The sequence below is a fragment of the Plectropomus leopardus genome, chromosome 6 (assembly GCF_008729295.1).
Source record: "Plectropomus leopardus isolate mb chromosome 6, YSFRI_Pleo_2.0, whole genome shotgun sequence".
Lineage (NCBI taxonomy): Eukaryota > Metazoa > Chordata > Actinopteri > Perciformes > Serranidae > Plectropomus > Plectropomus leopardus.
In genome coordinates, this window is record NC_056468.1 from 34,736,423 (window position 1) to 34,759,728 (window position 23,306).

General features: G+C 36.6%; 1 protein-coding gene and 1 pseudogene across 1 annotated transcript; one reads left to right on the top strand and one right to left on the bottom strand.

The window, feature by feature from the left end:
• Positions 1-4,519: 4,519 nt before the first annotated feature.
• LOC121944720 lies at positions 4,520-10,112 on the top strand (annotated as a pseudogene).
• A 1,905-nt stretch (positions 10,113-12,017) lies between these two features.
• On the bottom strand, positions 12,018-22,057 carry anxa3a (annexin A3a). The gene is made up of 14 exons (XM_042487925.1): positions 22,005-22,057; positions 20,365-20,399; positions 20,227-20,274; positions 20,027-20,114; positions 19,125-19,219; positions 18,379-18,492; positions 16,775-16,865; positions 16,570-16,649; positions 15,394-15,450; positions 15,192-15,285; positions 15,006-15,101; positions 14,316-14,374; positions 13,289-13,411; positions 12,018-12,104 (listed from the first exon to the last, which is right to left on the bottom strand). The coding sequence occupies exons 2-14, from the start codon at positions 20,377-20,379 to the stop codon at positions 12,045-12,047; spliced, it is 1,020 nt and encodes a 339-aa protein (XP_042343859.1). The 5' UTR covers positions 20,380-20,399; positions 22,005-22,057; the 3' UTR covers positions 12,018-12,044.
• Between the last annotated feature and the right edge of the window lie 1,249 nt (positions 22,058-23,306).

The window sequence follows — 23,306 nt, forward strand, 5'->3', positions numbered from 1 at the left end:
AAAAATTAAAAAAAAAAAAAAAAAAAAATAAAAATCAATCAATAAAATTAACATTATTAACAAACATAATAGGTTGCAAACATATTATACATTGTAATATACATTTTTCTACTGCCACACTACTGTTATTCACTTACAATTCTTACAATTTAATTTATCAATTAAATTTGTCTTTTAATGTTTCTTTAATTTTGTTTTGTTAAGTGTTTAATTCCACTTTAAATTCTGTCTGGTCTTTTTTGGAATTATTGTTTGGCTCTTGTAGTCATTCTGCCTCTACAAAAAGTCTCTCCCTCTGCTTCTGCTTTGCCTTGTTTGTCACAAAGTTTTGTAAATGGTTTTTAAAGATGCAATAAAAAAATGTCTTTTATATGAGTTAATTATTCATGAAAAATAAATAATCTCATATTTTCTGTCCAAATATGTCGATTAATGCGTCATTTTCACTTTTAGGAGATTTCTGCATTAAGATTCTTCTCCATTTAAATGTACAGGAAACATAATGAAGTATCCTATTAATTTTTTTCTGTTTTGTTTTACTAATGATTTATGTGTGCATTTAGAGAAGAAATTCATCATTACAATATACTTTGGGCTCTGAACAGGTTAATTAAACCAGGGTTGAAACAGGATCACTTTGGTTCCACTACTGCAGATCCAGCATTGTTTGTTGTGTTTTTACAGTCAGCTCTTTAAATAACCAGGAAGGAACCCTCCCACTGACCCTATTTAATGACACACAGCAGCATATTTAGGCCAAAAATCAGCTCAAAAACATTTTTAACCTGCATAAATAAAGGCTTATTGTGAAGTGGAAATATTTTAACTTTTTTTCTAACGATCTGCCTTTAAATAGATGATGAAAATGACTTGTAAAATCAGTGTTTTTCAGATATCTCGTGCTGATAACCTTGTGTTTTCCTGCATGCTCACAGACTCAGGGGAGATGCGTGTGGAGGCTGACAGAATACGAAGATGTATAAATGTGAGCCTGCAGCCTCTCTTCCTGTTTTCCCTCTGTTCAGATAAAAAAAAGGAGGGGCGGCAGGCAGAGTGAAGGACTCTGGGTGATTACTTTGGCTTTAATGAGGAAAATGTTCTTTGCCTCCAGGATCTCATCCACCTCTAAAGTCTGTGAGTGCGTCTGGCCTGAGTTGACCTGTCGGCTCCCTGCAGGACTGAAAGGTGCTGCAGACGGACCATGAACAGGTTTCATTAGGGGGGTTTGAGGCTGCAGCAGATGTTTTTCTGCATAAATAAAATATTCAGGAGTTTATGAAACATTATATTTCTTTCAGAAGAGACTTGTCCAGACAGGATTTAGAGAAACTAATGCCTGTTTTCATTTCCAGCAGGTTTGATTACTTCAATGGTCTTAACTGAGTTGTTTTTTTTTTTTTTTTTACTCATTCAGAAAGCTGCAGGCAGAGCCACAACAACAAGATTTTGCAGATTATCTTTATCTGCATTTCATGTTGATGATTGCCAATAAAAAAATTAATTAAAAGGTACAAAAAAGGTGTCGGCATGGAAGAAAATTGTACTTGTAAAACTGCAGGGAGCTATTTTTGTTAAATTTCACTTGATTAAAAAAAAGACTTGTATATGATATTGAGCGTTTCAGTTTTGATTAAAAATTCGCTAAAGTTATTTAAACAAAGTTTTGTGTTGGAGTTAATAAATTATAAATATTGACAGATTTTTTTTTTAATTGTAAGTGCGTGCTGGTTCCAAGCATTGGTTATCGGTGTCATTAACCACTAATAATCGGTATCTGTATAGATAAACCACATTCGGTCGATCCCATGGATGTATTATTATTAAGGAAGTCACTTTATATACAGTGTACGATAATTGAAAACGGAACGAACTGGTCGCTTTGCTCACGTCAACTGCCGGAATTTAATAGTGTGACACCCAGCGGAAGTAAACAACACAGTCGCTAGCGCAGTTTAGCTCCAGTAACGTGTTGAAATTGATGGAAAACGACAGTCGTAGCGCAGATATTTCGTCATAAATTTGTAATGAAGCAACAATGTCTGCGGTTGAGTATTTGCGAGAGTTTGTCAAGGAGCGTCTGACCGCTGCAGCTCAAGAAATATTCGGAGTTTTTCATAAAACCATCGTCGAGTACGAAGAAGAGCTCGACCGTCAGCGCAGGCTGCTGGATGTCCTCACTGAACCCCAAATAAAGTCACACAGTACAGGTGTGTAACATGCTCTAAATAAATATAACTTTAACCTTTGTGTATCTGAACTTTCTGTGTATATAATACTTGTCCTAAGGGTCAAAAATGATCTGCCTTCACTATAATCCCCCAAAATAAAGCAGCTTGGTTGAATTTTAAACCCCAAATCTATTTTGCACGAAGAAACAACCTGTTATTCATCACAAACTCTGTGCATATTTAGGTTTTTCCTCTTCTAAGCCTAAGAAAGTAGAAGACATTTGCAAAAAGTAGTTTTAAATGCATTTTATCATAGGGAAACAACAAGTATTTAGTAACATGGTATTAAACTGTAAAATGAGGATATTGTGCATGGACTTTGCAGATGTATTTCTGTGTGTGTGTGTGTGTGTGTGTGTGTGTTTTGTGGTATGAACATGATTTTATTACTGTTGGGTCAAAAATGTACTACGGAGAATTTGGGGCCATGTTAAAGAAAAACGAAAGTTACATTTTGAGAATATAGTCGTAATATTATGCGAATAAAGTTGTAATTTGGAGGATTAAGTCGTAATATGATTGAAAAAAGTTGCAATTTTACGAGACTAAAGTCATGAAATTAAATTGTAATTTAACAAGAAAAAAGTAATTATTTTAAGAGACTAAAGTCGTATTTTTTACGAGAAAGGGGATGTTTTAACGGAACATATTGCCATATTGCCTGCTGTTGACCGTCTGTGGCAGGTGTGACACCGGGGACAGTGCTGTCTCATAAACTATGACTTTATTCTCCTAATATTATGAATTTTTTCTCATAATATTACGACTTTATTCTTGAAGTCTCACAAAAATATTTTCCTCATTGTGGCTATAAAACTCAAAACTAAAAATGATCCCTAAGACAAGATTTTTTTTATCCTGTTGGTGTATAGATTTTATGGAAATATGAACAAAGGCAGAATTTCACTTTTTCTCATGTTGAGTTCACTCTAGGAAAAGTTATTGAATTTTAGGTTGAAATAAAATCAGTTAGGGGGTTTTCTATGCTGTTTGACATAACGGCGGGTCATTTTTGACCCCTAAAATGATGTAAGGGTGAAACAAATAGCCTGTTCATTTGCTGTTTTCTTTTGTTGTGTGTCCCTCCAGAGCTCCCACAGCAACATGTCTGTAAGCAGGAGGAGGATCTCGCTGAGCAGCAGCTCTGCATTCAGGAGAGGAGCTCCAGTCTGGACCAGGAGGACCCAGAGCCTCCTCAGATTAAAGAGGAAGAGGAGGAGCTCTGCAGCGGTCAGGAGGGACAGCAGCTCGTCCTGAAGCAGGAGACCGATGACTTCACGTTGACTCCTGCTCACGAGGAAAGTGAGGAAAGTGACCACAGTGAAGATCAGACTCTGACCTTAAATCCTGAAGACGCTCCGAGTGCAGCAGAGACGGAGTCTGCAGTCAGCATGCCGGTTATAAGCTCTGTGGTGTCAGAGGAACACAGTTACCACTGTGTCTCTCACAACGCTCCTAAAACCGAGAGCCGAAATCAGAAAGGAGGCGTGCACGAAGACTCAGGGTCGAAATCAAAGAAAAGAAATCACAAAAGCAAAAGTCGCACTAAAAATGCAAACAACCCAAACTCGTTAAAAACACACCATAATACCCAAACGGGTAAAAAGTTTTTCCAGTGTGACACTTGTTGGAAAATGTTTAAGTATAAGCAATCCTTGCAGCGACACCAGATGATACACACAGGTGAGAAGCCGCACCTCTGCACCGTCTGTGGGAAAGGATTCAGTCGCATATATGACCTAAACGTTCACGTAAGCATCCACACAGATGAGAAGCCATTTTCTTGTAAAACATGTGGAAAAAAATTCAGACGTAGTTGTGCCTTGAGGGTCCACACCAGAAGGCTCCACAATCCTGAGCCAAAACCGCAATATGTAGCCAAAACCCAGATCCTCTCTCTCAACACTCCTAAAGCTGACAGCAAAGATCCGGTTGTCCAGCATGAAGAGCCAGGATCGAGTAAAAATGTAGAGTTAGAACCAAAGAGTGAAAATCCCAAAAGCACAAGTCCCAGTAACGATGTAAACCACTCGCATGTGTCAGAGGAACACTGTGAAACTCCCACAGGTGACACGCGTTTCAAATGTGACATTTGCGGGAAATATTGCAGGGCCAAGTCTCATTTGAAAAGCCACATGAGATCACACACAGGTGAGAAGCCATATTCCTGCAAAATATGTGGAAAAGGTTTCGGATATACAAGTCACCTCAAAGTCCACATGAGAACTCACACAGGTGAGCGGCCGTTTAAATGCAAAATATGCGGGCGAACTTTCAGACACTGTGACGCGATGACAGTCCACATACGACGAGCCCACACAGGTGAGAAGCCGCACGTGTGCAACATCTGTGGAAAACGCTTCTGCCAGACGACAGAGCTGAAGTTTCATCAAACCATCCACTCCAACGAGAGGCCGTATCCGTGCCAAACCTGCGGGAAAGGTTTCAATCGTAACATCGACCTGATCGTCCACATGAGAGTCCACACAGGTGAGAGGCCATTTTCGTGCAAAACTTGCGGGAAAGGTTTCATTCGTAACAACGACTTGACGGTCCACATGAGAACACACTCGGGAGAGAAGCCGTTCCCCTGCAGAACATGCGGAAGGCGTTTTGGATGTCGCAACAGCTTGTTGTCTCACATGGCGGTCCACACAAGTGAGAAGCCGTACACTTGTTCGACGTGCGGAAAAGATTTCAGGCGCAAAAGTGAGGCGACGGTCCACATGAGAGTGCACGAGAAGCCGTGCGAGAAGCCCTACCTTTGCAAGATCTGCGGGCTGCGATACTTCACCGTGTCTCAATTGGCGAAGCATGTAACATCACACGCAATTCAGTAGCCTTGTGTTTTATCCAAAATATGTGCGAGAAGGTTCAGATCTCGCAGTTGACGGTCAAAACAAACAAGAACTGGCGGAGGTGAGGAGCCATGTAATCGTGGCCATTGAGGGAAAACTTTCACTGGAATTACATACTTGAAAAAACACCTAAGGGTTAATATACACTGGAGAAACCACTGAGCTCCTTTTAAGACGTGTTCATCAGCTGAATCAACCCTTTCCAACCTGAGAAAATTGGCTTGATTTTCTTCAAAAATATGGAAAGAAGGCAATGAGCAGTAACAGAAAAAAATACCCTGAAATTAATAAAAAAAAAAAAAAAGTACAAGAAAATGACTTGTAAATTAGTACGCAAAAAAATAAATTTAAAAAAGGAAATAACCTGGAAAAGTGGCAAAAAATATCTAATAATTTCGTCACATAATTAAAAATATGTAATTCTAAATGTATTATAAATACATTACAATTTACTTTTTTCCTTGACATTTTCCTTCGCTTTTTAAAACTAATTTTCTAAATTTCTAAATTATTACTAATTTCTTGTATTTTTTGGAACTTTTCTTACCCAGTTGCTCATTGCCTTCTCTCTCATGTATTTGAAAGAAATCAGAGTTCAAAGGTTATATTACTTGTTTGACATTACTATTACTTACTTTATATTACTTGTGAAAGAAGTCTGAAAGCAGCACAAGAAAGGTGATATCACTCCATGTTTCAAAGGGTTAAATATACCTGTACTGAATGTATACAGTTCCTTTTTAAGAAGAGGTCACAATATGTTTAAAACAGTACCACAACTGTATTTCATTTGACTTTTTTTAAATTAATCATAATCTTGAAATCTTTGAAAATGGTTGGTGCACAGTTATTTCATTTCATACTAATATGTGAACGGTTAAATGAATATTATTTCTTTAAGTTTTTATATTCTACCTCATTTATATTATTTTTTATGTTAGGCTGCAACATTTTTTTTATTTGGATGTCTTTTTGAATAGCATCACCTTTATCTCGGTTTTTTCGTTGTTTCTTAATTTAGAACACTAACACTAACTTGTTGATGTAGTTTATTTTGCAGTCAACAAATGAGCCTTAACAGGTGAAATGAAAAGTGACGAATATTAATGATCAGTTACCAAAGGGACTCGGGCAACGAAATGCTGTTGTCTGATCATGTGTATGTTGTCTACTTATGAATTGTCTTATGTGTACTAACCACTAACAGTATTATTGAACACTGTTATTGCTGCTTTTGTTTACCCGTATTAAAATCTCTAACCTTTAAATGCCAGGTGTTTTGTCTATGGTTTTAGATGAAAAAAAAAAATTAGGTATATATAACAGGCAAATTGGATTTTTTTTAAATTATCACAGCCTGGGATATGCCAATGATTAGCAGCAACATTGATTTTTAGACATTATTACTTTTTGTGCAGTCTCAAATACTTACACTTGTATAGCTTAACACACAAAATGTGCTTTTCAAATTCAAGCTTTAAGAAATATTATACATTAATATGATTTTTGACTTTCATTGAATTTATTTTTAACCAACACCAGTCATAATCATAAATCAAATATATCATTATCATTAATTTCCAGAATTTTAACCCTTAAAAATGTCAGATTTTTGTCATTTGTCATCATTTTTTCAAGATAAAAAACGGAATTATTTTAAATACACTACAAATAATTTTGTGTAGTATTCAGATTGAAAGTGTTTCAATGAAGGATTTTTTTCACACTTAACACTATGAATGTAACAATTTTGTTTACACAGTGTATTTATTCAGACTTATTGTAGGAGCTGAGTTGGAAATTCCGAGATTCAATAATAATGCACAATCTTGCCAAAATGCATGCCATATGCATGAACTATTTTTTTAAGAATGAAAAATGCTAAAAAAAAAAAAAAAAAAAAAAAACGCTAAAAAAGGCCATAGGATCTGAATTGGGGGAAAAAAATAAACTAATGAGTAATTTAGACATTTCTGTTTAGTTTTATTTTTTTAGCAGCCACTGAAGGTTTTTATTATTACTCATTATGTTTCCGTTTTCCCTTTACATTTTATTATCGTGCAATTTAAGTGAGAGCTTAGCTTTCCATTCTACGGGATATTTTTCGGACAAATGGTTTTTCGGTTGACCGCTGGAGCCGTGGCATGGCACCGAATCTTTATCCGCTACTAACGCCCTTCACGCACCGGACCCTCCGCCCGCCAAGCGGGAGTACAGCGGGGGTAATCCCGAAAACAATGAGGATAACCACACATCCCCGTTACTGTTTTTAAAGGACATTTGTGTTGTAATATTTAACAATAATCAAAAATAATCACTCCTGTCAACGATACCAGAAAGCTTCAGGTTGCTCACTGCGGTCCGGCCAGCTAACATTAGCTATCGACCCCCGCAGCGGCCGCGGTTTGTGGGGCATCTCAACTCCGAAAACCTTCATAAAACTGTCAAAATTCGACATTAAACCGATGACTTTTCTCTTCTAAAAATACCCCAAAGTTAATTTATTGATGAAGTAACATAAAAATGACAAAAACCTACCGTTGTTGTCGGCTAGCCTTACTCCGAACATCCGGAACAAAGAACGTGAGCTGCCGGGGCTGAGTCGCTCTCCTCCCGAGCCTTTGAACTTCGTAGCGCCGGTTAGCATCGTAGCTAGGCTAACGTTTGCTAGCAGACGCTAGCCTGCCGCCGCGGCAGTTAGTGCAGCTTCAAAACTCCGAAAACGTTCGTAAAACTACCAATATTCGACTTTACACCGTTGGCTTCTCGCCTCAGAACAACTCAGCAATATATTTAATTGTGAAAAATAAAACAAAATAATGAAAAAATAAAAATTTACGGTTGTTTCCAAGTAGCTTACTTTCGGACTGCGGGAACAAAAACGTGAGCTGCCGGGGTTAGGTCGCTCTCCTCCCGGGCCTTCGTACTTCGTATCGCCGGTTAGCTTTGTTGCTAAGCTAATGTAAGCGGTTAGCAGTCGCCGAAAGCCGGATAGCCAATCAGAAGCTTCGACCCGCCCCCTAACTTTTGATGACCGACGTTGACAGATTTAATCATTTATTATTTGTTTTATTATTATTATTTAAAAATAAGAAGTATGCATAAATGAATAAAAAAATAAAACTATAAACAGATAAATATAAATATATAAGCTCTATTTATATAAATAAATAAAATTAACTTAATATACAAATAAATAAAAACGGAGGACCCAGAGCCTCCTCAGATTAAAGAGGAAGAGGAGGAGCTCTGCAGCGGTCAGGAGGGAGAGCAGCTCGTCCTGAAGCAGGAGACCGATGACTTCATGTTGACTCCTGCTCACGAGGAAAGTGACCAAGATCAGACTCTGACCTTAAATCCTGAAGACGCTCCGAGTGCAGCAGAGACGGAGTCTGCAGTCACAATAATAGTTTTAAGCTCATCAGAAGCACGGAGTGAACACCAGCTCGTCCCTCACAGCTCTGCAGAAACTCAGAGCCGAGACCAGAAGGGAGACCACGAGGACTCAGGATCGACGAGAAATGCAGAACCGAAACCAAAGAAACAAAATCTCAAAAGCAGAAGTCGCACTTACAACAACTCTAACTTGTCAGAGATGCATTTTAATATTCATGATGGTAAAAAGTCTTTCAAATGTGAGAAATGTGGCAGCGAGTTTGATTACAGGTCCGCGTTGTGGAGACACCTGAGAGTGCACGCAGGTGATAAACCATATCACTGCGAAATATGTGGAAAAGTCTTTTTAAATGACCGCTGCCTCCTGGCTCACGCGAGAACACACACGGGCGAGAGGAAGTTTAAATGCAGCGCGTGCGGGAGAGCTTTCAGACGAAATCACGAGCTGAAAACCCACGCGAAGAGAGCCCACGCGAGCGAGAGGCCGTTTCTGTGCAAGTTTTGCGGGAAAAGATTCAATGACGTGTTTTCACTGAAGAGGCACGTGAGAGTCCACACAGGCGAGAAGCCGTTTACCTGCAAAATATGCGGGAAAAAGATTTCCCGCATTATAGCGACGTGAAAAGCCACATGAGCATCCACCACTCAAATGGAAAGCCGTATTCTTGCACAACGTGTGGAAAAGATTTCGGATACAACAGCCACCTGTTGGCCCACATGAGGACACACACGGATGAGAGGCAGTTCAGATGTCACACATGCGGGGAAGCTTTCAAACGCAACTACGAACTGACGGTGCACACGAGGAGGGCCCACACAGGTGAGAAGCCGTACTTTTGCAAATTCTGCGAGAAAGGTTTCTGTGAGATGTCGGTGCTGAAGAGGCACGTGAGGATCCACACGGGCGAGAGGCCGTATTCCTGCGAAACGTGCGGGAAAGATTTCAGACTGCACAGTGGCCTGACGGTCCACATGAGGACCCACACAGGTGAGAATCCGTACACCTGCAAAATATGCGGCAAAGACTTCCCCTACAACAGCGACTTTAAAAGCCACATGAGAATCCACACAGGCGAGAAGCCGTTTTCCTGCAAAACGTGCGGGAAGGATTTCAGACGTCGCGACGGCTTGCTGCTTCACACCAGAATCCACACAGGTGAGAAACCGTTCACCTGTAAAACGTGCGGGAAAGGTTTCAAACGCAACTATGAACTGACAGTCCACGTGAAGCGAGAACACACTGAGGGGAAGCCCGCGGGGACAGATGCGTGCTGACAGACGAGACGTTTTCTGAGCAGGAGCCAAAGAATTACAGCTGTTTTTGGAAATCAGAAACTTGGAAAAAAATACGCGAGGATCGACAATAAGTCGAAACTCTGACTGAAACACATTTTTTTCAGTTGTTCATCTGTAACTGAAAATAAATTTAGTTTTTCCCTGATGTCGATGTCATGCTAGAGCGTTTACACGACTGCGTTGTTTACATTTTGTTTGATAATTACTTCTTTTTTGTCATTTAAATTTTTATAGTTTCCTTTCAATCAGAAATTCTACACAAAAACGTCTAACTATAAAACAAGAACAAAAACAGTCTATAATGACTGATGAACATTTCACAGATCTCTTAATAAAAAACATATAAACATATCCCAGAAAAAAACGCCTTTTGTCTTATTCATCCTAAAAATAACCAATATCACCAGTAAATAATGAATGTCTACTTTTATTATTATTTATGGAAATTACAAAGTTTTAAAAGGGAAACAAAAGAGGAAAGAATGATTTTCTAATAAAAGAGAAAAGTGACACAAGATCAAATATTATTTATCTTGTTACTGTTAGTAAGTTATTGGGATCATAATTCGACTTAAAGTGAAATATAACGCAGGTATTTGTATGAGTCATCAGAGAAAGTCACATTAGCAAATAATTTTAAAATTAAGGATTCAAAATAATGTAGTTTTATGCAAACTGTTTAAAACTCATGATTTACTAATAAACTATTCATGTCATAACGTAATTATTTCAGTTCATTGTCATTAAATTGGTTTTTATTGATGCATTTACCAATTATTGAGTCATACTGTTATTAGATGACAAATCTATCAAAACTTGTATCAAAAATGTATCAAAAAAAATATTGTAGAAAATAAGCAAACAAATTCTCTCTTATTTTTGTTTTTTACACATTTCCTGGTGTGCTCTTGTTTTGTTAGTGCTCAATGTTTTTGGGGTTCTTATTTTTTTTCTCTTAAGAAAAAGTTTTACTTAAACTACAATTATTTAGCAACTTTAGTTTCCAACTCTCTTTTTTTTGCACGAACCATATTACAATATAAAAGTGCAGCTAAAACAATTAGAATTGATTGATTAGAAAATTGATTGTAATGTATTTATTTTTATTTTTTTAATGCCGTGGTTTCAGCTTCTCAGATTTGAGTCTGCTGCATTTCCTTTTAATTGGTTAAATTAATTGAATTGATTTAACTTTCTCTGCATTGAAAACTTCTAATTTTAATACCTGCATATATTTTTGTAATTACATACTTTTACTGAAGTAACATTTCCATTGCATGAGTTTTACATGTAACAGAGTATTTTTACAGTGTGGTATTGGTACTTTTACTTCATTAAAGATGTGAATGTGTCCTCCACAACTGCTGCAGACACTAATGTCGCTTTTTAAGTTGCGCCTGCTGCATTACGTTTTATTTTTGCTGAAACATTTTTCTTGTAACATCATCTACATTTGGAGAATTTTCAAACAGGCAGAATAAAAAATAATGCATGAATGATCCTAATAACCGTAACCAACCAGGTTCGCCCACTTCCCGACGCCGTAGGAAGTCGTGAGTGGCACCATTTGAGTAGCTTGATTTCAGGTCCCCACCACCTTCCTTTTGGAAGTTATTAGCAAAAAATGGGAGTTTAGGAGGTCAGTTCTGGCGGTAGTTGTAATTTCGGTCTTAATTCGAACCAAAATAGAAAAAATTTTTGAAACTTTCAGCAAACGTGACAAGAATTTAAGATTAAAACCTCAGTTGACGTTTTCATGTTAAAAAATGAATCTTTTATGACCTGCGTGCCTCTGAAGGCTTTTCACTGTGCTTTTCTAATTTTAATATGACGTCTGAATTTAATTTAAGCTGCTCTGAGACTTTAAACGAGTCATCGGTTAGTGGTGACGAGATGAGAGGAGAGTGGAGGTTATCAGACAGAAGTTATCAGATAAAAGTTATCAGATAAAAGTTATCAGATAAAAGTTATCAGATGGAGGTTATCAGATAAAAGTTATCAGATAAAAGTTATCAGATGGAGGTTATCAGATAAAAGTTATCAGATAAAAGTTATCAGATGGAGGTTATCAGATAAAAGTTATCAGATATAAGTTATCAGATGGAGGTTATCAGATAAAAGTTATCAGATAAAAGTTATCAGACGGAGGTTATCAGATAAAAGTTATCAGACGGAGGTTATCAGATAAAAAGTTATCAGATAAAAGTTATCAGACGGAGGTTATGGCGGCCTCAGGTGGACCTTAGGTGGACCTCAGGTGTGCGAGTTAGTCGTCTCCTCCACAGATGGCCTTCACGCCTTCCCCGAGGCAGCCCGACAGATCCGACTGGAGGACACAGCAACACAAGCAGGAGAAAAGTGTCCTCCCACCACACCGACCCGCAGAGGAATGTAACTGAGTACTTTTACTCAAGTGCAACTTTGAGGTATTTGTAACATGATTCTGGATTTTCTTTTTAATGATTACTTTTACTTTTGGTCATTTAAGTTCACATATTATTTAATACTTTTGTACTTGTAGTTTAGATTTTAAAAGTAGGACTTTTACTTTTAAGGGACTGCTCCTAATTTCTGAGGGGGAGGTCAGATAATGTGTCTGTGTCAAATATTTTTCAAGCAATTGGGAGCGACGTGTAGTTTGTATTTTGGCTCAGAAGAGGGACGTACGACTTTAGACGGTTATATTTCTAATCAGAACCCCATATTTTCTTTAAAAATTGTGAACAGCATTTATGATGGACAGAAACTTAAATTATCATCAGATTTTCACATTTGACCGTCCTCGAACATAGTGTACAAAAAAGATTACGTAATTAAAATCACTTTATTTTAAGCCCGTCATTTAAAATTTTGGCAAAACAAAAAGCTTTTGCTGGATCCAGATCCAGTCATTGTTGTGTTTCAGGCGGCTTTTTAGCCACCAAATTCAGCGACGCATCGCTGTTTTTCCAGCAGGGATATTACAACAAAAGTGGTGTTTTTTTATGGAGAAATCGCTGCTTATCCAGGTGAGACTGTGACCGCAAAACTGCTTTTCAAAACGTCTCTTAGCATTGCTGTCAAAACATATTTTTCCGAACCATAACCACGTGGGTTTCTCTGTGTGTCTGTGTCTCTGTGCCTGTGTGTCTCTCTGTGTCTCTCTCTGTGTCTCTCTGTCTCTGTGTCTCAGCTTGTTTTTCATTTTATATATTTCGCTTCTCTGATATCAAAGTGCAAAACAAAATTGAGCTGTTTGTCGGTTTTTGTCAGTGAAACATTTTGTCTTCAGACTGATGAAACGTCAGTGAGTCCACAGAGACGCAGACAGATCAGAGACGGATCAGAGACAGATCAGAGACAGATTTGTCTGATCACGCTTTAGTTTGATTTTAAGTTTCTATGCTGGAGACAAAATCTCTGCAAGGATCCTTTTACCAAAATGTACTGAGCAGGTACAGCTGGTTATTGCAAACCTAATATATATTTAAAATAAATGTATTATTAAATCCGTAAAAAAAAAGGACTCACCTCGATGGCCGAGTGCAGCGAGTATTCGTAGAGTTTCTTGAACTCGGCTCTGATGTCCAGCAGGTCGATCTCAGAGCGGCTCACCATGATGCGGATCAGAGTGGACTCGTCTGTTCCACCGCCCTGACAGAACACGCACGCACACACACACACACACACACACACACACACACACAAAAGGAAGAGTTAAGTACAATATATTTAGGATAACAACTATGCTTTAACTCTTTGAAACCTGGAGCGACATCACTTTCCTCGCTCTCACCTCTCACAGGTTTTTAACCCTTTCAACCCCGAGCAAACTGCTGCGATTTCTTTTAAAAAACGTGTCAAAAAAAAGGCAATGAAAAAAATCGGTGACAAATGTTTCATTTAGAAACTACTAGCTTTAGAAAATTATTTTTAAAAAGCTTAGGAAATGTTTAGGAAAAAAATGGGAAAAAAAGCCAGGGAAAACTATATTTATACAATCATAATTACATATTTAAAATTATGTTACAAATTTACAATTATTTAAGCACTTTTTTCAGGTAATTTTTTTCTTTTTTTAAATGTAAATAAATGTATTTATTTACTTACTAATTGTCAGGTAATTGTTTTGGTACTTTTTAATAATTTCTTGCTAATTTTTGGTCATTTCTTCCTTTGTTGGTTTTGTTGCCTTCTCCCAGTGATTTTGTTTTATAGAGATCAAGCAAATTTGCTCAAGTTTTAAAGGGTTAATGGGGCTGGCACATCAAATCACACTATAACCGTCATTTCTTTGTTGTTACATCCTTGGAAAATTCCTTACAGATTAAAAAACACACATAACGTAATGTTGACTGATGTTTTTTTATAATCTAAATGTGTCGCGTAAATGATATTTAATAATTTTCAGGAGGACTAATGTTTGATGATGTTTCCTAATATTGTCAGGAGGTGGTGCTAATCGCCAAATTATTATAAATCTTTCATAGTTTCCCTGGTTGTAAGTTGTTCCTCTGATCTGTAATTCAAACACGAGCAATAAAAACAGCAGATTCACCTTCATGCAGTCATACAGGCACTCTGCAAAGTACGCCGGGACGCTTTTCACACATTTCACTGGAACAGGAGCAGAAGTCAGATACAACAACATGATTAAAAACAGCATTTATGGAAAGTTTCATCTTTTTCTACAAGAAAAGGGAAAAAATATGTGAAAAATGTACAGTTTTGCTGCTAAATACTATATTAATTTAATTATTTAAACATGCATTACATCACCAAAAGTACAGCGCCTTGAAAAAGTTCATCCCACCTGGCATTTTTCCTGATTTGTTACGCTGCATCCTTTCTTTCTTTATTTTAATTATTGTTATTTTTTCTTTATTTATTTTCCATTTATTTAATCATTATTATTATTATTATTATTATTATTATTATTATTATTATTATTATTATTATTATTATTATTATTATTATTATTATTATTATTTAGTTCATTTTTCATTTAAAAATCTATTTAAATCTACAGGGTAAAAAATTAAATAGGAAAAACACCAAAGAATATTTCTGGAAAGACGCTGTATGTGGACACCCCACTATTACTCCCATATTTTTGTGTTGAATATGATTTTCCAGAAACATGGACATTAATCTTCCCCAAGATTTTGTCCATATACTTCTGGCCACATAATGTCTATGTTTATGTCAGAATTTAAGTTTTAAGCACGATATAAGCAGGCTAACGTACCGATGGCCACCAGCAGCTCCTCCAGCTCCCCAGACATCTCTCCTTTGATGCTCTGCTGCAGAGTTTTCCCGCTGAGGGTCTTATAATCAACAAGAGCTGAAGAAAATAAAAAATAATTTCAAACTGGTCATAAACTGTGAGAACTTTATTCTAGATTAAACACAACCTGGGTAAAGTACGACGCACTTTGTCGTAGCTGAGGTATACTTCTCTGGCAGAGGATCTCGATAAATTTAGACTCATCGGTTCCCCATTTGTTCTCTCCAGCATCATGAAGAACCTGCAGAAAAAAAAAGAAAATATACTCAAAATAACCAGAGACCGTTACAGAGTTTATATATACACACATTTTTTTATGAAACAAGTTCAAACAGGCATTAAACGGCACCTTGGCCTCTTCTTTGGCTTTTTTTGTGTCCACTGAGGTGCTGTCCTCCCTCTGACCCTGCAGACAAGAACAAAACTTTAATTTAACCCCCGTTCTGCTCATTTCAGCTGAATTATCCTAATGTTCCCGCTCAAAAAGGACCGATCCATTTAAGATGATTATAAATCCATAAAAAATACATATTACCTCATGTTGTGTTTTATCTGTTAATCAACTCAAGTTTTTGTGAACGGTTTTGAACTTCGGTTTGGTATTTATGGTCTGCAGGCCTCATTGACCTCAAATAAAAAATTATAAAGATATTATTTTGAATATAACAAACACTCAAATGAAACATATTGTACAGTTTATTCACCTATTCATTTTTAATGGCTGGTCATTTTTGCCCGGGAACACCACCGGCGTATACAAGTTCAATTAAACAAAAACAATTTCATAAACAAAAATCCCAAAATGTTCTTTGTGTGTGAAGATGCCATGTGTGAACAAAGACATGGAACCTCATGACAAAATAATTGCAAATTAATTGCATTTTTTCTTTTTAGAGAAAAAACTTGCAAGTTGGTCAGATTTGACGGGACATAATAGGAGGTCGACGTCACTTTTCTTCTCACCAAAGTCCTGCTCTCAAAGAGCTATCTGCTAAATTAATGTTTGAGATGGAAGAGTTCAGTCATCACTTGTCTCAGCTGCTTTCATTTCACAAGTATTTAAACCAATATTAATTGTGTAAATGAACTAAATAATCCTACAGATAACCAACAATAAAAAAATATAAATAAAAATGATAAAAAAAATGTGTGTTTGTGGACTAATTTTACTGTCAGTCCATAATGTATGCAGATATAACCTAAAAGCTAAACACTGCAGAGTAACAACAGCACGCTCTGCAGGTCGACCGCTGTCTCTGGGGAGTTTGGCACATGACGTTTTGTTTCATCTCCATAGAAACAGACGTGTGTAAGAAGGTCGAGATTCAGAGCGCGAGTGATGAAGAGGGAGTGTGTTTTGATTGTGTGCAGATTGCATGCAGCAGTATGAAGGAATCTGATGAACGGACACCCCGAAAAACCCTGAAACCATAGATTTTACTGCACATCACGAGTCCTCAGTAAGTTAGAGAGGATATAATACACGCTGTTTACAGCTGCTGCTGTTTGTATTGTGATGACAAACCTCGGCCAGGAGGAGCAGCGCTTTGGCAAAATCTCCAGAAACTTCTGACTTCAGGTCAAGAGTCAACTTCTTTTCTGTTTCTGTGGAGACAAACTCACGACTCAGATATTCAAAAATGAAATTAATTCATGCTTTCAGCCACGTCAGCAGTTTTGGATGGACTGTAGTTTCTCGTGATGAATTCAGGCTGTTTAAATTATTTTACCTTCCAGATAGACGTCAGTCAGAGCTTTGATTTGCTGGTTGGATCTGGAGGCAAAGATTTCTATCAGGACGCTGTCTGACGTCCCGGCTCCCTGAAACGTCACACAAACACTTTACCACATTTAGACCAAACTCACATCACGAACGACAGTGAGATTTAAGTTGACTGACAGACGACGCGGAGCTCCGCTTCCCTCCCAAACAACAAACAACCACAGAAAAGGACGACGCCTCTGCTGCTGATAACAGGAGTCGTCAAAGACAAATACGTGTTTAAGTATGTCGAGTGAGTGTGTGGAGCAGCAAAGATATTGTTTTCTTTTTTTCCTTTCTTTTCTATTTTTTTGTGTGCATGAACCTCCACCCTTTCTATCCTCTTTTTAAAATTATATATTTAAATTAAATAAAATAAAATAGAATATAAAATGCTATTATAACTATATTATATAAAATATATAAATAAAGTTATATAAAATAATTATATTATATAAAATAAAATATAAAATTATATTATATATAAATATAGTTTTTTTTAAATAGAATTTTTTTTTTCATTTACTTATTCGGTTGTACGTTGCTTGTATAATATTGTCTGTTAGCATTGTGGTCACTGGTTTATTTTAATTTTTAGTTATAAAATATGAAAAGCAACTTAAAGTGTTTTACATGTGAGAGTGCTAAAATAAATAAAAACATTTACCATTTAACAATGTGTGTTTACACACACACACACACACACACACAAACACATACATATATAAATCACATCAATAAAATATAATAATTATACAAAGTAATAAGTTTATATATGATGATGATGATGATAATAATAATAATAATAATAATAATAATAATAATAATAATAATAATAATAATAATAATAATAATTATTATTATTATTATTATTATTATTATCATCATCATTAAACAAAAGTCAAAACACTAAAAGTACATAAAAAGCATAAAACACATATTTGGGAAATATCATCAATAATATGTGATACAGAAGGTGGAATTAGTTAAAATCTTTTTTACTGCAATAGTCTACCAGGGTGCAATAGATTTGGGAAATGAGAAGTAAAATTATTGGTTTGGAAAAGAAAAAGGTGGGTTTTTCTTTTTTCTTTCTGCATATGCTGATTTTGTATGTTATTTTGTAAAGATGTATTTTGAAAACTAGAAAGAAGTCAAGTGTCAAGTGTTTTTCAGTTGACTATTTTTTTTCACACAGAGTTTTAGTTGTTTTGTTTTCATAATAATAAAAACACTGCACAGAAGACTTTATTCTGAAAAAAATTACACCTTTTTCAAGAATTTCTCATAATTATTGTAAAAAAATTAACTAAGATTTGTGACTTTTTCAGTATTTGTTCTTTCATTTTTTAATTTTTTTATGTTTATTTTTATTTAATAAATACAAAGACATCTACATCTAAGTGAAGACCTACTTTGCCAGTAAACCTGATTATGATTCTGGAAAATATTTTTTCACACATATTTTCAAAATATCTTTTTCTCTCATCAGACGTTTTTTTTTTTTTTTTTTGCAAATTTATAACACTAAAACTTTTCAGAGATAAGCAGATAAAAGTGAGGTAAACTGACTTTCATGGCTCGCATCACTTCATGACAGTCGAACGCTGCAGGCGGCGTGACGAGCGCCACCAGCAGCTCCTCCAAGTCTCCGCTGACGTCTCCTTTCAGGTCGTCCACCAGCGTCTGTGACGAAAACACGAGACACTTTTCAAACAGAGACACACTCGTGTGTACTCATCACACAGACACACCCATGCAAACACAGCCCAGCCTCTGCAAACAAACACACACACACACACACACACACACACACACACACACACACACACACACACACACACACACACACACACACACACACACACACACACACACACAGAAACTACTCATCATGTCAGAGCTGCACAAAAAGATATTTAAATAAAAAATCTGTTCAATAAAATAATGTAACTCTGGTTTAAAGACTTACCTGAGAGATATTTTAGTGTTTCGTTTTTTCATGCAGGTTTCGTCCATGTGAAGATGCATTCTGTGCTTATCTATTTATTATTTCTACTTGCAGTTTTTATTGTTTCTTTTTGTCTTCTATATCTTTATACAGTATGTGAAGCACTTAGTAAAAGTAAAATTTAGACATTTTTGATAAAAAGCTGGTTGAAAACTTCAAAGAAACTTATCGTGCACTGTTCCAACCGAACAAGTTATTTAATATTTCACCTAAGAATAATTTTAACAGTAAATACTCAGTAATATGAAGCTGATGTGTTAGAGACTGCGATGCTCTCTGTTAAATAACATCAGTATCAGTATCTTACTCTTCCAGTAGCTTCCTGATAAGCGTCACAGATGAGCTGCCTCTGAGCGCCGCTCCGATGGGTCAAAATGTCAATCAGAGTTTCCTCTTTGGTGCCTGAAACAGTTAAAAAAGAAACATCAGATATGATGCTGTGTTTGTATAGAACTTTTCATACAAAAGTGATGCAGCACAAAGTGCTTTATATACAAAGAGATAAATAAAAAAGAATACATGACCCCCCAACCGCCAAGTCCACCGGCAGAGACACCGGCGGACACACCGGTGGAGACACCGGTGGAGAATGAGAGTGGAGCGGACATCCAGAGACACTGGCAAAGAATAAGAGTGACATTCGAAGACACCAGAGGAGACACCGGCGGAGAATGAGAGCGGAGCAGACATTCGAAGACACCGGAGGAGACACCGGCAGAGACACCGGGGAGAATGAGAGCAAAGCAGACATTCGAAGACACCGGAGGAGACACCAGCAGACACACTGGTGGAGACACCGGCGGAGAATGAGAGCGGAGCGGACATTTGAAGACACCGGAGGAGACACCGGCAGAGACACCGGCGGAGAATGAGAGCAAAGCAGACATTCGAAGACACCGGAGGAGACACCGGCAGAGACACCGGGGAGAATGAGAGCGGAGCAGACATTCGAAGACACCGGAGGAGACACCGGCAGAGACACCGGGGAGAATGAGAGCGGAGCGGACACGGCTGGAATGTGTTCTATCATCGACATCTCATAACTAATCGAGGAAAAGTTACATCGCGATGGACCGTTATCTTTTTATGGCCCAGCCCTAAAAGGATGTTATGAGTTTATAGTCAGGCTCTGAAACAGGAAATAAATCAAAAAGGTAAAGAAAGGTAACTACAGTTGCAGCTTTAAGAAGAAAAATTTTGTTTTTGTACCGAGTCCTTCGATGGCCTTCCTCAGAGCCTCCACGTCGTCTCCTGCATCAAAGTCTGGTTTTGGTTTGATGGTTCCTCGCTCTCCAGTCTGAAGAAAACACAGTTTGTATTGTATTGTTTTTGTTTACTTTCATCATGTGTGCAATAATTAATATCACAAAAGGAGCATGAAGTCAGTGTGAAGTTTTAGTTGGACCTACTGTTTCTGTGAACGATGACGGAGAATTCACCAGATTGTCCAAATCATCCTGCAGAAAATTGGATTAAAATGTAAAAATGCATCAAAAGTGGAAATGAAATAGCCCAAATAAATAAATAAATACAGAGAAATGGCTTACCCATAAAGATGCCATGATGCCAACAAGAGGTACCTCTGCAAGAAAAAATACACCAAATTTATATAAACATCCTCGTAATTTAGTGATTTGTGGCAGCAAACTCTTATCTTTGTATTTTCATCAAACTCTGAACATTCAAAAGTGTTCATAAACAAAAAGGACCTAACTATTTAACAAAAAGGATTCTCTGTGTAGAGACACTCTCCATAACATCCCCCCAAAAAATAATCTAAAAAAAACCCCCAAAAAAAAAACAAACAAACAAACACTCTCAGAGGAGGTAAAGTGACGCTACAAACACGCCAAAGATGTTACGCTGCGGCCTGATTCATGGCTGCGTTTATGGAGCCAGTTCCGGACCAAAAGATTTTTAACACCTCAAAAATTGAAGTTAAAAGTGAAATTATGTAAAAATAAATAATTTATTTAAAAGAATATCAGAATTAAATCAAAATTATTTAAATTGAAATCAACATTTTCCTACACGTTTTAATTTTTTTCATTCAGTCATTTAAATGTGAAAAAATGGAAAACTGGAAGCTGAAAAATACCCTTAAACTTTAATTACTGTCTCTAATCTTCTTCTGTACAGTTCTGAGTTACTGTTATTTCCCTTTTAGTTAATTTCTTATTTTTACAGAATTTGTCATAAATGATTTCTTGTCCATTTGTTTTTGTATAGAATTAAAAGGTTTATTGTGATGTCTGTGCAGCATCTGTGGAAATGTGATACAGGATCAGATTTCTTTGTTTGTTTATACGCTCAGCTGTTCTGATGAATGTGAAGCAAATTAACATCATTAGTGAAGCCAGCTGCAGCTTTACATCACTGTCACACTCTGACACACCAAAATAAACCAAACTGTCCAAACTGAATGGAAAAAATAATCTATAATACACGACACGAAAACAATAACACGTATGTGTCAAAGCGCTCACAGATTAAACTGTTTTGTTGGTGCTAAAAGAGGAAATAAAAGTGTCATTGCATCTTTGAAACATGAGCAAATGAGCAAAATAGTAAATTTGCAAGAAAATTCAATGAAAATTAGAACAAAAATTAAAGCCAAAAACAAACAAGGAACTGAAAAACGTTGTAAAAATGTAAAAGATTTTGAATACATAAATATAGTTAATAAAATATAGTTTGTGGATATTTTCCCCATTTTTATTTAGATAATTTTCTAATAATTCTCCCTCCTTTTTTGTACATTTATTTGCAGTTTATTTTCTTGTCACCTTTTATAACTTCTGCAATTAGCTCATTGTCCTTTCTCGTGTTTTTGAGCAGAATAAATTCTTTTTTATTAAGGTTTCAAAGGTGTAAATTCTTGTTAAAGGTGACTAAATGTCGCACAAGACAACTGACGCACATGCAGGATTCAAAGGGTTAAACACGATGAATCTGCTGTCGAGCTGTGAATCAGAAGATGAAGTGAATCAGAGGATCCACTGAGAGTTTCTCATATGAATTATTGTATTATTTTTTACCCAGGTGTCCTGATAACGAGTTTACGCGATAAATTAATCACCTGTGCGCGAGCTTCCGCTCCAAACCTCCAATAAAGTGTCGCCGACAGTCAAAACAAATAAACTCGCAGGAGGATTTTAGTCGTTAAAGAGATAAAAGAAACGCTCACCTGAATGTTTGTCTGAACCGGAAAAGAGTTCATCTGCCGCACCTTCAATCTGTGGAAACTGACCCACCTGCGGAGTCACCTGGCCACGCCCACACACGTGCTGCCTTCAGGGACGGCTCGGACAACTTTCAAACGTCTGCATTTCGAGGGACGACCTCTGATTTTACACAATGCCTCATAGAAAATATTTTTTTTTAAATCGTAATAATTTTTAAATCACACGACTCTTTTATGGTTTGTTTTCTATTTTTTAAAAAACTTTTTTGTTAATAAACTTGTATTTGAAACTGTTTTGTAGACTTTATGACAGTTATTGGTGTAATAGGTGTAATGGTATTTTAAAGGAAAAAAATGTTTCAAGGTAAAATAACAACTGTTTCATCTGTTAAGAAAAACTTTTAAAGATAGTTTGTCACTTGTATATATGTATATACACATATATATATATGTTTGTTTGTCTGTTTCCATTTTTGTTTTTTTGCTGCAAAATGCATCCAGTGAACTGAAGAAGCCATGTTTTTTAAAAAAAATTTCTAGCAGGCAATCGATGGTTTAATTTCTAGTAAAAGTATTGATAATTAATTTTTAAAAAATCGTATTAAAATTGATAAATAACAATATGAAAAAAACACAAAATACTGCGAGACTATTGATTTTCCCCCTGACTCCTAAACATGATGAAAAAACATTAAATACAAGACAACTGAGAGTTTTAAGATTTTTTTATTACTAAAAAAGGCACCAAATACAGGCATCATGTTGATAGCATTGTAGTTATTTTCCACAAAATGATAGCACCAAAAATATATTGTTATTTCCCATAATTTCCTGTTCCCGTGTAGTTTTGAGGCACACAGTTGAAAGAAAACAGGAGATGGGATCCGAATGGAGAGAAAGACAACATGTCAACATGAGAAAACAAATGTCTTGGTTTTTTTTTTTTCTTTTTGCAGTGCTCTCTGACCAGTGTCACACACTTAAAAACATCACGGGTACATCATTAGCTGAGCGTAACATAAAGATAATGCGTGATAATACATAAATGAGAAGAAAATAACGTTTAAAAAATAAAGGAGGGATTTAGTGTCTTTGGGCGGAACGAAGGCAGGTAGACACACATCTCTTAAAAAATACATTTTTAAAAAGTGATTATTTTCATTAGAACAGTAGTAAGGCTAAAGCACTCAGTCATGTGGACGGGATCGAACCTTTCGGCCTGTTTACACCTGGTGTTAACACGCGTCTCACATCTGGAGACAGCGCCAAATACAGACGTAAACGACCACCAAGATGCATTGTGAT

What these genes read in the sequence shown, in the direction of transcription:
- anxa3a (XM_042487925.1), bottom strand. An exon ending in GAAGGCCATCGAAGGACTCG is followed by an intron (nt 19,220 to 20,026) that starts GTACAAAAACAA and finishes TAACTGTTTCAG; the next exon opens with GCACCAAAGAGGAAACTCTG. An exon ending in CGCTGCACTCGGCCATCGAG is followed by an intron (nt 12,105 to 13,288) that starts GTGAGTCCTTTT and finishes TGTGTCCTCCAG; the next exon opens with TCGGATCTGTCGGGCTGCCT.